The 13,857-nt window shown below is 45.4% G+C and overlaps 1 protein-coding gene across 2 annotated transcripts; it reads right to left on the bottom strand.

Annotated features, from left to right (window-relative positions):
• Window positions 1-4,010: 4,010 nt before the first annotated feature.
• On the bottom strand, window positions 4,011-12,647 carry LOC137345972 (zinc-binding protein A33-like). Of its 2 annotated transcripts, XM_068009234.1 has the most exons (6): window positions 12,214-12,647; window positions 11,771-11,866; window positions 9,706-9,939; window positions 8,484-8,506; window positions 8,281-8,399; window positions 4,011-5,566 (listed from the first exon to the last, which is right to left on the bottom strand). In XM_068009234.1, the coding sequence occupies exons 1-6, from the start codon at window positions 12,613-12,615 to the stop codon at window positions 5,034-5,036; spliced, it is 1,407 nt and encodes a 468-aa protein (XP_067865335.1). In that variant the 5' UTR covers window positions 12,616-12,647; the 3' UTR covers window positions 4,011-5,033. The 2 variants fall into 2 exon arrangements, with proteins under 2 accessions (XP_067865335.1, XP_067865336.1); XM_068009235.1 differs by lacking the exon at window positions 8,484-8,506 and having other exon boundaries at window positions 8,281-8,413.
• Between the last annotated feature and the right edge of the window lie 1,210 nt (window positions 12,648-13,857).

Below are 13,857 nucleotides of genomic sequence, written 5' to 3'. Positions count from 1 at the left end.
AATCTTGTCCATTTGGTTCTTAAACTGGGATGAATCAGTGGATTTGATTCTTTTCATTTGTTGGTGGTCTCCACGGGGATCTTAACAGCCTTTACATCTTTTCCAGAAATGTGGTGCAAGTCTAATGATGGCCATGAAACCATTGTCGATTGTTGTAAAAACCCATCTGGTTCACTAATGTCCTTTAGGGAAGGAAATCTGCCGTCCTTACCTGGTCTGGCCTACATGTGACTCCAGACCCACAGCAATGTGGTTAACTCTTACATGCCCTCTGAAATGGCCTAGCAAGCTACTCAGTTAGGGCAATTAGGGATGGGCAATAAATGCTGGCCTGGCCAGCGATGCCCACATCCCATGAATGAATTTTTTTAAAAAAAGAACAGCACACAAGGCTCCAGCTCAGGCCTAAAAAGTAACTCAAAAAGTTTCAGCATGATTTCTTTGCTTTTATATTCGATTCCTCTATTGAAAACCCAAATAAACAATTTTTTTTTTTAAACCATTTTATCAACTGGCTGTTCCACCTTTAAGGATTTGTGTATGTGGACACCAAGTTCTCTCTATTCATTGACACATTTCAAAATCATAGTATTTACAGTATTCGTCTTTGCATATTAATGCTCCCAAAATGCATCACTTCATACCTTGCTGCATTGAACTCCATCTGCCATGCTTCTGCCCATTTCACCATCCTGTCTCTATCATCCTGAAGTCTATAACTATCCTCATCATGATTGTTGCTTTACCCAATTTCATATTGTTTGCAAACTTTATCATGTTGCTCGCTGTACCCTTCAAAGTGCTCTCCTTTAATTGACTCAGTTTCTTTTTGTCTTTCCCAAACACTGTGTACAGAAGACAATGATCGAGAAGGCATCTCTCCCAGGACCAGGCTAGTCCATTGCATTTAATGTGAGCTACAGCCTGCAATGTCCCCATATGACAGGATAATTTGTGTTAGTGGGGGGAGCGTGTTATCACTTTCCACAACTTTATCACTAAATCATGAGGAAGGCTATTTATTCCAATGTACCTCGCCCATCCAGTGAGTCCATGTAATCCTCCCATCACAGCTGTTGATGGTTTTGTTTAAATATTTCTTTCATCTCTGTCTTAAATACTTTGAATGTTGGAACAGGCTTGAGGGGCTGAATGGCCTCTTCCTGTTCCGAATTCTTTCTACTCTTTCCCTGATTCAACAATCATCATGTCAGTCCAGTCCACAAGTCAAACATTCATTAAAGGGAGCAAATGAAAACAGATTCACAACTAATTGTTAGAGAGCTGGACACAATTACAACAATTCAGGAGATTATTAGAGCATTAGTCATTGGGGACTCCATAGTTAGGGGAACAGATAGGAGGTTCTGTGGGAACGAGAGAGACTCACGGTTGGTGTGTTGCCTCCCAGGTGCCAGGGTACGTGATGTCTCCGATCGTGTTTTTGGGATCCTTAAGGGGGAGGGGGAGCACCCCCAAGTCGTGGTCCACATAGGCACCAACGACATAGGTAGGAAGAGAGATGGGGATTTAAGGCAGAAATTCAGGGAGCTAGGGTGGAAGCTTAGAGCGAGAACAACCAGAGTTGTTATCTCTGGGTTGTTGCCTGTGCCACGTGCTAGCGAAGAGAGGAATAGGGAGAGAGAGGAGTTGAACACGTGGCTGCAGGGATGGTGTAGGAGGGAGGGTTTTGGTTTCCTGGATAATTGGGGCTCTTTATGGGGTAGGTGGGACCTCTACAAACAGGATGGTCTTCACCTGAACCAGAGGGGTACCAATATCCTGGGGGGGAGATTTGTTAGTGCTCTTCGGGGGGGTTTAAACTAAATCAGCAGGGGAATGGGAACCTAAATTGTAGTTCCAGTGTACAGGCTGTTGAGAGTAGTGAGGTAGGGGATAAGGTTACAGGGACGCAAGAGGGCACTGGCAAGCAAGAACTTGGTTTAAAGTGTGTCTACTTCAACGCCAGGAGCATCTGGAATAAGGTGGGTGAGCTTGCAGCATGGGTTGGTACCTGGGATCCTGATGTTGTGGCCATTTCAGAGACATGGGTAGAGCAGGGGCAGGAATGGATGTTGCAGGTTCCGGGATTTAGATGTTTCAGTAAGAACAGAGAAAAGGGTAAAAGAGGGGGGGGTGTGGCATTGTTCATCAAGGAAAGTATTACAGCGGCAGAAAGGACGTTTGAGGACTCGTCTACTGAGGTAGTATGGGCCGAGGTTAGAAAAAGGAGAGGAGAGGTCACCCTGTTGGGAGTTTTCTATAGACCTCCGAATAGTTCCAGAGATGTAGAGGAAAGGATAGCGAAGATGATTCTCGACAGGAGCGAGAGTAACAGGGTAGTGGTTATGGGGGACTTTAACTTTCCAAATATTGACTGGAAATACTATAGTTCGAGTACTTTAGATGGGTCTGTTTTTGTCCAGTGTGTGCAGGAGGGTTTTCTGACACAGTATGTGGGCAGGCCAACCAGGGGCGATGCCACATTGGATTTGGTACTGGGTAATGAACCCGGCCAGGTGTTCGATTTAGATGTAGGTGAGCACTTTGGCGATAGTGATCACAATTCGGTTAGGTTTACCTTAGCGATGGGCAGGGACAGGTATATACCGCAGGGCAAGAATGATAGCTGGGGGAAAGGAAATTATGACGCGATTAGGCAAGATTTAGGATGTGTAGGATGGGGAAGGAAACTGCAGGGGATGGGCACAAACGAAATGTGGAGCTTATTCAAGGAGCAGCTAATGCGTGTCCTTGATAAGTTTGTACCTGTCAGGCAGGGAGGAAGTTGTCGAGCGAGGGAGCCGTGGTTTACTCAAGAAGTTGAAGCGCTTGTCAAGAGGAAGAGGGCGGCTTATGTTCGGATGAGACGTGAAGGCTCAGTTAGGGCGCTTGAGAGTTACAAGCCAGCCAGGAAGGATCTAAAGGGAGGGCTAAGAAGAGCAAGGAGAGGACACGAGAAGTCATTGGCGGATAGGATCAAAGAAAACCCTAAGGCTTTCTATAGGTATATCAGGAATAAACGAATGATAAGAGTTAGAACAGGGCCAATCAAGAATAGTAGTGGGAAGTTGTGTGCGGAATCAGAGGAGATAGGGGAAGCGTTAAATGAATATTTTTCGTCAGTATTTAAAGTAGAAAAAGAAAATGTTGCCGAGGAGATTACTGAGATACAGCCTACTAGGCTAGATGGGATTGAGATTCACAAGGAGGAGGTGTTAGCAATTTTGGAAAGAGTGAAAATAGATAAGTCCCCTGGGCCAGATGGGATTTATCCTAGGATTCTCTGGGAAGCCAGGGAGGAGATTGCAGAGCCGTTGTTGTTGATCTTTATGTCGTCATTGTCGACAGGAGTAGTGCCGGAGGACTGGAGGATAGCAAATGTTGTCCCCTTGTTCAAGAAGGGGAGTAGAGACAGCCCTGGTAATTATAGACCTGTGAGCCTTCCTTCGGTTGTGGGTAAAATGTTGGAAAAGGTTATAAGAGACAGGATTTATAATCATCTTGAAAAGAATAAGTTCATTTGCGATAGTCAGCACGGTTTTGTGAAAGGTAGGTCGTGCCTCACAAACCTTATTGAGTTTTTCGAGAAGGTGACCAAACAGGTGGATGAGGGTAAAGCCGTGGATGTGGTGTATATGGATTTCAGTAAGGCGTTTGATAAGGTTCCCCACGGTAGGCTATTGCAGAAAATACGGAAGTATGGGGTTGAAGGTGATTTAGAGCTTTGGATCAGAAATTGGCTAGCTGAAAGAAGACAGAGGGTGGTGGTTGATGGCAAATGTTCATCCTGGAGTTTAGTTACTAGTGGTGTACCGCAAGGTTCTGTTTTGGGGCCACTGCTGTTTGTCATTTTTATAAACGACCTGGATGAGGGTGTAGAAGGGTGGGTTAGTAAATTTGCGGATGACACGAAGGTCGGTGGAGTTGTGGATAGTGTCGAAGGGTGTTGTAGGGTACAGAGGGACATAGATAGGCTGCAGAGCTGGGCTGAGAGATGGCAAATGGAGTTTAATGCGGAGAAGTGTGAGGTGATTCACTTTGGAAGGAGTAACAGGAATGCAGAGTACTGGGCTAATGGGAAGATTCTTGGTAGTGTAGATGAACAGAGAGATCTTGGTATCCAGGTACATAAATCCCTGAAAGTTGCTACCCAGGTTAATAGGGCTGTTAAGAAGGCATATGGTGTGTTAGCTTTTATTAGTAGGGGGGTCGAGTTTCGGAGCCACGAGGTCATGATGCAGCTGTACAAAACTCTGGTGAGGCCGCACCTTGAGTATTGCGTGCAGTTCTGGTCACCGCATTATAGGAAGGATGTGGAAGCTTTGGAAAGGGTGCAGAGGAGATTTACTAGGATGTTGCCTGGTATGGAAGGAAGCTCTTACGAGGAAAGGCTGAGGGACTTGGGGTTGTTTTCGTTAGAGAGAAGGAGGAGGAGAGGTGACTTAATAGAGACATACAAGATAATCAGAGGGTTAGATAGGGTGGATAGTGAGAGTCTTTTTCCTCGGATGAGGATGGCAAACACGAGGGGACATAGCTTTAAGTTGAGGGGTGAAAGATATAGGACAGATGTCAGAGGTAGTTTCTTTACGCAGAGAGTAGTAGGGGCGTGGAACGCCCTGCCTGCAACAGTAGTAGACTCGCCAACTTTAAGGGCATTTAAGTGGTCATTGGATAGACATATGGATGTAAATGGAATAGTGTAGGTCAGATGATCGGCGCAACATCGAGGGCCGAAGGGCCTGAACTGCGCTGTAATGTTCTAATTCTAATTCTAATTCTAATTATTCCACTTCATTTTATTCCAGCCCAGTGTGTCTGGGTCATACTAGATTCTGATATGGTCAGAGGGATGGTTCGAGGTGCTGAGCTAAATTTACAGAGTACACAGCAACAATAAACACATTCACCGCATCGCCTTCACCCCCCCCACGCACCACATGGCGGACAGTCTGGGCAATGTAAGCTGCTTGCGCAACAGGTAAGACTTCTCAACACAGTCCCGACCTGAGAAAACATTCCCCACTCTGTTAGCTAGTGAGCAGTGTGAGTGGTTCAGTGTTAGCACCAGTTTTATTATTACAAGGATTAAAGATGGGATAGAGTTTCTCTGTGAAAGTGTCAGTGAAAGTGTGCAGGTGAGACATATCATCAGCATCGTAAAATGACACCTGTCCTCCCTCATAATCCAGGTAAACTCCCAGCTTCCCTGGTTTCACTTTCAGATGGGCGATAACATCTGGGATTTTCGATGAACTGTACTCAAGAAGCAGGCCAATGACCCAATATCCATTCTCAGGTGAAGCTATGATGGCTCCCTTTCTGTGGACAGACTCTCTGCACACGCCCACAACCCATTCAGTCTTGTTTCCAAGTGCCACCTCCCAGTAGTGTCTCCCTGCTGTGAAACTCATTGAGCTCAAGACATAGAGAGATGTCTCAAATCTCTCCGGCTGATCAGGAAGGTTTTGCCTCTTGTCCACCAACCTCACACTCGTCCGATCCTGGGACAAGATGAGTTGTTTGTGCGCCGTCTCTGGGTCCAGGGTGAGAGATTCTGGAACTAAAAGAGAACAGTGATTGGGAAGCTGTTACTATAATAAAACAGGACTGAATCACGAGACATATTCAGACCATATTGGGCCATCACCACTTTCCTCAGCCCAAGAACTGTGGAGCCCCAGGGACAGGGCGTCTGAAGGGATTTCTCACCTTTGAATCCTCACCATTCCCTCAGTCCTATTTACACAGTGCTGGTTTTTATCAATTTATTTAAAATAAAGCTATCACTCCAGTACAAATCCTCATTTAACTGAAGTTGTAGGAACTCTGTCTCCCTCTCTGAGCCCAGCCTGGTGTATTCTGGCACATTTTAGGCAGTGTGAGGAATCGATATTTGATTTCTGTCGACACAGCAATGACTATGTCTAACAAGAGAATTTCTAACCATCTCCCCTTGACATTCGACAACATTACCATCGCTGAATCCCCCAACATCAACATGGGGTCACTATTGCCCAGAAACTTAACAGAGCAACCATATAAGTACTGTGATACTGTATCTACAAGGGCAGGTCAGAGGCTAGGAATCCTGAGGCGAGGAGTAACTCACCTCCTGACTCCCCAAAGCCTGTCCACCATCTGCAAGGCACAAGTCAGGAGTGTGATGGAATACTCTCCACTTGCCTGGATGGATGCAGTTCCAGCAACACTCAAGAAGCTTGACATCATTCAGGATAAAGCTGTTCATCTGATCAACACCTCGTCCACCGCCTTAAAGATTCACTCCCTCCATCACCGGCACACAGTGGCAGCAGTGTGTATCATCTACAACTCACCAAGGCTCCTTTGACAACATCTTCCAAACCCACGACCTCTACCACCTAGAAGGACAAGGGCAGCAGACACATGGGAACACCACCACCTGCAAGCTCCCCCCCAAGCCACACACCATCCTGAAGTGGAACTATATCGCCGTTCCTTCACTGTCACTGGGTCAAAATCCTGGAACTCCTTCCCTTACAGCACTATGGGTGTACCTACACCTCAAGGACTGCAGCATTTCAAGAAGGCAGCTCACCACCACCTTCCCAAGGGCAATGAGGGATGGGCAACAAATGCTGGCCTAGGCAATGACACCCACATAACGTGAATGAATAAAAAGCAACAGCCAATGTAGAGTCTGGAAACGTTTATTTATTGTACGTATGGAATCAGGGAGCGAAATAATCTCACCGGCAACTTCCCCCAGACATGAAAAGAGGTCTAACAAAAGCAAAATACTGCAGATGCTGGGAATCTGAAATAAAAACAGAAAGTGTTGGAAATACTCAGCTGGTCTGGCAGCATCTGTGGAAAGAGAAACATCGAGTTAATGATTCAGGTCGATGACCTGCTGAGCATTTCCAGCACTTGCTGTTTTTATGAAAGGAGTTGTACCTGGAGAAAATTCAGCTACAAAAAGCAGAGAATACCTTCAGTTTGCTTAATAAAAAGGCTGCTGTATTTACTTGTAGGCATTCATTTTTGTTTAGGGTTCACCGGAGACCTCGGCGGGAGGCGACCAACAGAACTCCCTCGGAAACCGTTTCTGAAGAGAGGGGTGGAACTTTGACCTTCCCTTTACAAAGCAAATGATTGGCCTGAGGCAGGACCAAAGGTGAGTTCTCCCTAAGCAGGTATTGGCCATGGAATGGGACATGAGTCAGTGATATTGAGGCTTTGGAAATGGTGCAGAGGAGGGAGGGTCACATTCCCAGTTTAAAACATCTTATCAAGGTACGTTAAAAGAGTTGAGATTCTACTCTTCAGAGAAACTTGAGAGAGATTTGATCAGGGTTTATAAGATGATGAAGGGAACAGATTGTGTCAAAGTTTGCTTCAATTAAATAGGTTAGCGAGGACCCGGGATCAAAATTATAACTTGTATAAGAGCAGATCTAGTCAGATGTCAGTCGGTGTTTCTTTACCCAAAGAACAGTGAAGCTCTGGAACAGGCTGCCATCTCGTGTGACGGACCCCAGTTTACTGGATTCCTTCAAGGGAGAACTGGATCTGTTACTGGCTGGAGCAGCAATCACTATGTACAAAAGGGTAGGTACTGTAAGGAATTATCAGGATCAAAGTGATCTCCTGGACTTGTTTATTTTATTTAGAGCTACAGCACTGAAACAGGCCCTTCGGCCCACCAAGTCTGTGCCGACCAAGAACCACCCATTTATACTAACCCTACAGTAATTCCCTATCACCTACCTACACTAGGGGCAATTTACAATGGCCAATTTACCTATCACCTGCAAGTCTTTGGTGGTGGGAGGAAACCAGAGCACCCGGCGAAAACCCACGCGGTGACAGGGAGAACTTGCAAACTCCGCTTGGCAGTACCCAGAATTGAACCCGGGTCCCTGAAGCTGTGAGGCTGCAGTGCTAACCACTGCGCCACTGTGCCGCCCATTGTTATGATTGCTGAAGTGGGGTCGGAGAGGAATTTCCCACAGCTTTACCCCCCAAATTGGCCTGGAATTTTATCAGCTGTTCTGTGTCTTTCAGAGATCACAGGAATTTTGAGTAGGGTGGGAAGTGTACGTATATTGTGATGCACAAGGTAGAGCAATTGTGTCGGAACAGGTTGGATGGACAACAGGGTCTGGCGGGAGAAAAGTGCCCAGAAATATACAGACAGCAACACCTGGTGTCACCCAGTGTATCAAACCTCATTAGTTACATGGGGAACAGTCGGGAGAAGGTGATATACAGGTAATGTACAGAGATTGTTACCTGGTGAAATCACTGCTCTCATTTCCCTCCACATCTTGATGTATTTGATCGGTCCGCCAACTATATCCACGGGGAGCTCAGTGGAGACAGATTCAGGAACAGGAACCTCCATCTCACACCTGGAAAAACAGGGCTGGAAATCAGTCCATGTTAGTGAGACAGCAGCGATCAGATCACAGAACAATTTCTTTAAATCTGCTTACCTTTTCAAAAGGGCCTGAATGTCCTGAGGGGAATGTAAGAGAATAAATATTACTGAATCAGATTAAAGAGCTGCTGTTATAAATCTCCAGGAGACATTAGGAAGAGGGATGGAATCAACACACTAAGTAACCAGTCAGAAAAGGACTCGCCAACTTTAACTAACTGTTAGATTTAGTTCCAATTGATCCAGAATAACTTTTAAGGATCAATATGTAAAAGGTTACCAATGGGTTCACTCAGATGCTGGAGCACAAAATCTCCGCTGACACTTTAGTGCAGTACTGAGGGAGTGCTGCACTGTCAGAGGTGCCGCAATTTAGATGAGATATTAAACCGAGGCCCCATCTGCCACCTCACGGGGTTGTAAAGGAACCCAAGGCACTATTTCAAAGGTCAGGGCAGTCCTCGCTGGTCTTTTGGCCAATACTTATCACCCAAACTAACATTTGAAACAAGTCATTTATTTCACTGATGTTTGTGGGATCTTGCTGTGCACAGATTGTCTGCTATAGTTTCCAACATTACAAAAGTGACTACATCAAAGAACCTCTTGGTTGTAAAACACTTTAAGACGTCCTGTGGTCATGAAAGGCACTTAATAACTGTAAATTTACTGTTCCTTTTCTTTTGTTGCTTGAAAATGGAAGGACACAGGATTTAAACTCATGCAGCCCCCAACCCAAGACATCGCTTCCATTGACATTGAGATGGAACACAAAGGCAGATGGATGAACAGTGTATTTTCCAGTTCTGATCCCCAGCGTCACCAACAAGCACTCCCAGGGTCAACAACAACAGAGCCCACAGCAGCACAAAAATCCACCTGCTCTCCACCTTGACCCCATCTTCAGAAGATCCCCATCTGCACCAGCAGAACTCCTTCAGATCCCAGTCCAGCCATCTCTGAGTCCAGTCATTACCCAGTGTCACTGTTGACACTGTGTACAGGAACTGCACTGAGATCACCTCACCTTATTACCCATTGGAGGCTTAACGACAGCAGACAGAGATAATCATCCCACTAATTAGACTGGGGCCAAACCCAAGCCGAGAGTTGAAAGATCATTGTGTCAGCCCTCAGTCTCCTGAATGTTGCAGTGTTTTTATTGAACTGGCCTCATTGAGGGAGCTGGTTTGATCCCATTTATCCTGTCGATCAGTCCCACTGACAGTTCATTGTCCGTTCAGATTCCCTGTACAAGGAGGAGAAACATTTTGTACCTTGAGGAGCTCTGGGGCCTCTTGCATCTCCAGCCTTGCTTTTAGATCTTTTATTACTCCTTCAAGGGAAGACATTTCATCGAAGGTTCTCTTTAAATTGTTCTCCATTCCTTCGAATATTTTATCTGTTTTTTGCTTCAGCTCTATTTTCATCAGCTCTTCCTTCTCAAACAGGAACTTGTGCATCTTTTCAAACTCACTGTTGATTTCATTTTTCAGTTTGTCAATCTCAGCCTGGAACAGATTGAATACAGAATGGGACAGACAGTATCTATAATCCCAGTGTCCCTGCACTCTGTGTGGCCTCTGGAGGATTAAAGCTCCAACTCAATGTGGAGCTGTGATATGTGCAAATTGTGTGTCACATGGTTTGTCATAATGTAATTCACACCGGATATTTCACAGTTTACCACATAACTCACAGGATTCATGATTCATGAAACTTGGCTGGATGCAGAAATTCATAAAACAAGCAACAGATAACAACAGAATATTAGATATGTGGGAGTGAGTTAAAAGATAAACATAATCAGGTGATTCAAATCGGTCGTTATTAAATAGGAGATACTGGGGAGTGAGTTACAGACTGGAATCAAATCGAGGGGTTCAGATGGTTTATATATAGAATAATGGATACCAGGAAGTGAGTATCAGACTAGAATCTAATCGAGGGGTTCAGATGGTTCATATATAGAATAATGGATACCTGGGAGTGAGTTACAGGCTGGAATCTAATCGAGGGGTTCAGATGGTTTATATATAGAATAATGGATACCTGGGAGTGAGTTACAGACTGGAATCTAATCGAGGGGTTCAGATGGTTTATATATAGAATAATGGATACCTGGGAGTGAGTTACAGACTGGAATCTAATCGAGGGGGTCAGATGGTTTATATATAGAATAAGGGATACCTGGGAGTGAGTTACAGACTGGAATCTGATCGAGGGGTTCAGATGGTTTATATATAGAATAATGGATACCTGGGAGTGAGTTACAGACTGGAATCTAATCGAGGGGTTCAGATGGTTTATATATAGAATAATGGATACCTGGGAGTGAGTTACAGACTGGAATCTAATCGAGGGGTTCAGATGGTTTATATATAGAATAATGGATACCAGGAAGTGAGTATCAGACTAGAATCTAATCGAGGGGTTCAGATGGTTCATATATAGAATAATGGATACCTGGGAGTGAGTTACAGGCTGGAATCTAATCGAGGGGTTCAGATGGTTTATATATAGAATAATGGATACCTGGGAGTGAGTTACAGACTGGAATCTAATCGAGGGGTTCAGATGGTTTATATATAGAATAATGGATACCTGGGAGTGAGTTACAGACTGGAATCTAATCGAGGGGTTCAGATGGTTTATATATAGAATAATGGATACCTGGGAGTGAGTTACAGACTGGAATCTAATCGAGGGGTTCAGATGGTTTATATATAGAATAATGGATACCAGGAAGTGAGTATCAGACTAGAATCTAATCGAGGGGTTCAGATGGTTCATATATAGAATAATGGATACCTGGGAGTGAGTTACAGGCTGGAATCTAATCGAGGGGTTCAGATGGTTTATATATAGAATAATGGATACCTGGGAGTGAGTTACAGACTGGAATCTAATCGAGGGGTTCAGATGGTTTATGTATTGAATAATGGATACCTGGGAGTGAGTTACAGACTGGAATCTAATCGAGGGGTTCAGATGGTTTATGTATTGAATAATGGATATCTGTGAGTTGGGTGAAGCCAAAAGGGAAACCCGCTGGAGGAGAGGGACTGAATGATGGAAGGGCACGTTGCACATAGAAAAGGATATAGTTACAAGATGAATTGAAGTCAACCTTTTGTATCAGACGGAGAAAGAATTTTATACATCCTTACAATAATTAGCAATTTACAGACAGTCCCTGACATTGCGGATCAGTCAGCAGCTGGAAGTGTGTTGGAACAAGCAGCATTTTATTCAGTAAAATGCTCTTCGTGTGTCAGAAGCTCATTCACTCCCTCACAAACACAGGGAACTTTACACACACCCTAAAGGACATTCCCTTACCTTCATCTGTAAAATCCCCTTCTCCCCTTCTCTTTTACATTGAAGAGTCAGTTCCATTTGCTTCTGCAGAAATCCCAATGCTTTTTCCAATTTTTCCTGGAAGATAAAAAGAAGACAAAGATGTTTGCAAAAGGAAACAATTCCAGAGTCTATGACACTCAGTGATCCTGAAGGTGGGAAGGAAACGGAGGAGGGAGATCAGGGCGATGACTGAGAAAAAACACAAGTATTGTTCTGGGGAATTTAATCTAAATGACCTGCACAGACTGGCACAAGAAGCTCTTTCACTCCTCCCTACCCCTCTCCCTCCTCCCCTACCACTCTCCCTCCTCCCCTACCCCTCTCCCTCCTCCACTCCCTCTCCTACCTGTCCTCCCTCCCGTCATTCTACACCCTTCCCTCTCCCTCCTCTCTTCTTTCCTGTCTACCTGTGTCATCAGTACCTTGTATATCTGGGCAGCCTCCTTTATTGGGATCACACTGTGTGTTTTATGAGCCCGGGACATTCCACACACCACACAGATCGCTTGCTGTTCCTCTTCACAGAACAGTTTCAGCTTCTCCTCGTGTTCCTCGCAGTAAATCTCCTCCACCCGCTGGGTCACCTTCTCCTGCTGCAGTCTGACCTTCTCCACAACATTGCCCAGGGTCCGAGCCGACATGACCTTCCTCTGAGTGAAGAGCTGCCGACACTGGGGGCAGGAAACATCTCCCGGGACCTTCTCCCAGCTCTGAGAGATGCAGCTTCTGCAGAAGTGATGCCCACATTCCAGAGACACCGGGTCAGTGAACATCTCCAGGCAGATGGCACAGGTTAGTTCATGTGTGAGATCCGCAGAAGCCATCTCCGTTCTCAGAATCTCTCTCTTTCCCTCTTCCTCTCACTTTCACTTTCAATTCCTGACCACAGCTGACTTCCTGGTTTTGACATCACGTGATCAGAGACTAACTCAGTGCTGGGTATTTTGGAATTACATCAAACTGACACTGTTTACTGGGCCTGGACACCTCTCAGTTTTATAAAGACAGGGCTTATAACATTCTTTCCTTTCCCCTCTACTAACCCACTCCTTAAAACACCATCTCCCCCGACTCCCTCCACCCTCACCTCCAATAACTAGTGTGAGGAGCTCATTGACTTCTCTGTCACCAAGATTGGGACCATCCAATCAGCTGCCTCGACCCACCACCACCCCTCCCCCTTCCCCGAGCCCACCGGGGACAAACATTCCCCATTCCTGCCCCGGCACTGGTCTTGTGTCTTTCTCCCGTTTCTCTCCCGTCCCTCCTCGTGTCCTCTCCAAACTCATCTTGTCCATGTGACTCACCTTATCCTCTCTCTCGATCCTTTCAGAATTTGCTGTCATCACCCCCTCCTCAAAAATCGACCCTTCACCCCCTGAATTCTTGCAAATTACTGTCCCATTTCCAACCTCCCCTTCTTTCCAAAGTCCTTGAAAGTGTCGCTTCCTCCCAAATCCATGCCCATCTTTCCCGCAATTTTCCTTGACCATCTCTACTCAGGTATCCTCAGCACTAAAAATCCCCGAGAACTCCACACTCCTCCAATTCTGGCCTCTGATCCACCTCCAACTCCTTTCACTCCACCATTGGCAGCCGTGACTTCAGCCGTCTAGACACTAGACTCTCAAATTCCCTCTTTATAACCTCTCCACCACCACCTCCCCACACCCTCTCCTTTCAGACACTGCTTAAAACCTACTTCTTTGGCCAGGCTTTTGGTCACCTGTGTTTATATCTTCTTTGGCTTGAAGGAGTCAGGAATTAAATCTAAATCAGCAGAGGAATTTATAAGAATTTGCTCAACAGGAAGCCTGTCCTCAGGCAGTCATGAAAACACTTGCTGAGACTGCAGAAACATAACAAACGTGATAACAGTAAACCAAACGCATTGTCTAAAAGGGCCCTCATCAGGGACGTAGCTGCAGACTCTGTATATTTGTCTGGGAGCAGCAAAGCTGTGATGAGACAGTGCCTACAGTGAGCTCCACATGAGCGGATTGTGGAGGACAAGGTGTCAATGAAGAGGGGAAAGTGCTTTGACCAGTCAGTCTAAAGCTAAAGAT

The sequence above is a fragment of the Heterodontus francisci genome, chromosome 29, assembly GCF_036365525.1.
Source record: "Heterodontus francisci isolate sHetFra1 chromosome 29, sHetFra1.hap1, whole genome shotgun sequence".
NCBI classification, from domain to species: Eukaryota; Metazoa; Chordata; class Chondrichthyes; order Heterodontiformes; family Heterodontidae; genus Heterodontus; species Heterodontus francisci.
This window is presented reverse-complemented; position numbering and strand designations above follow the sequence as displayed.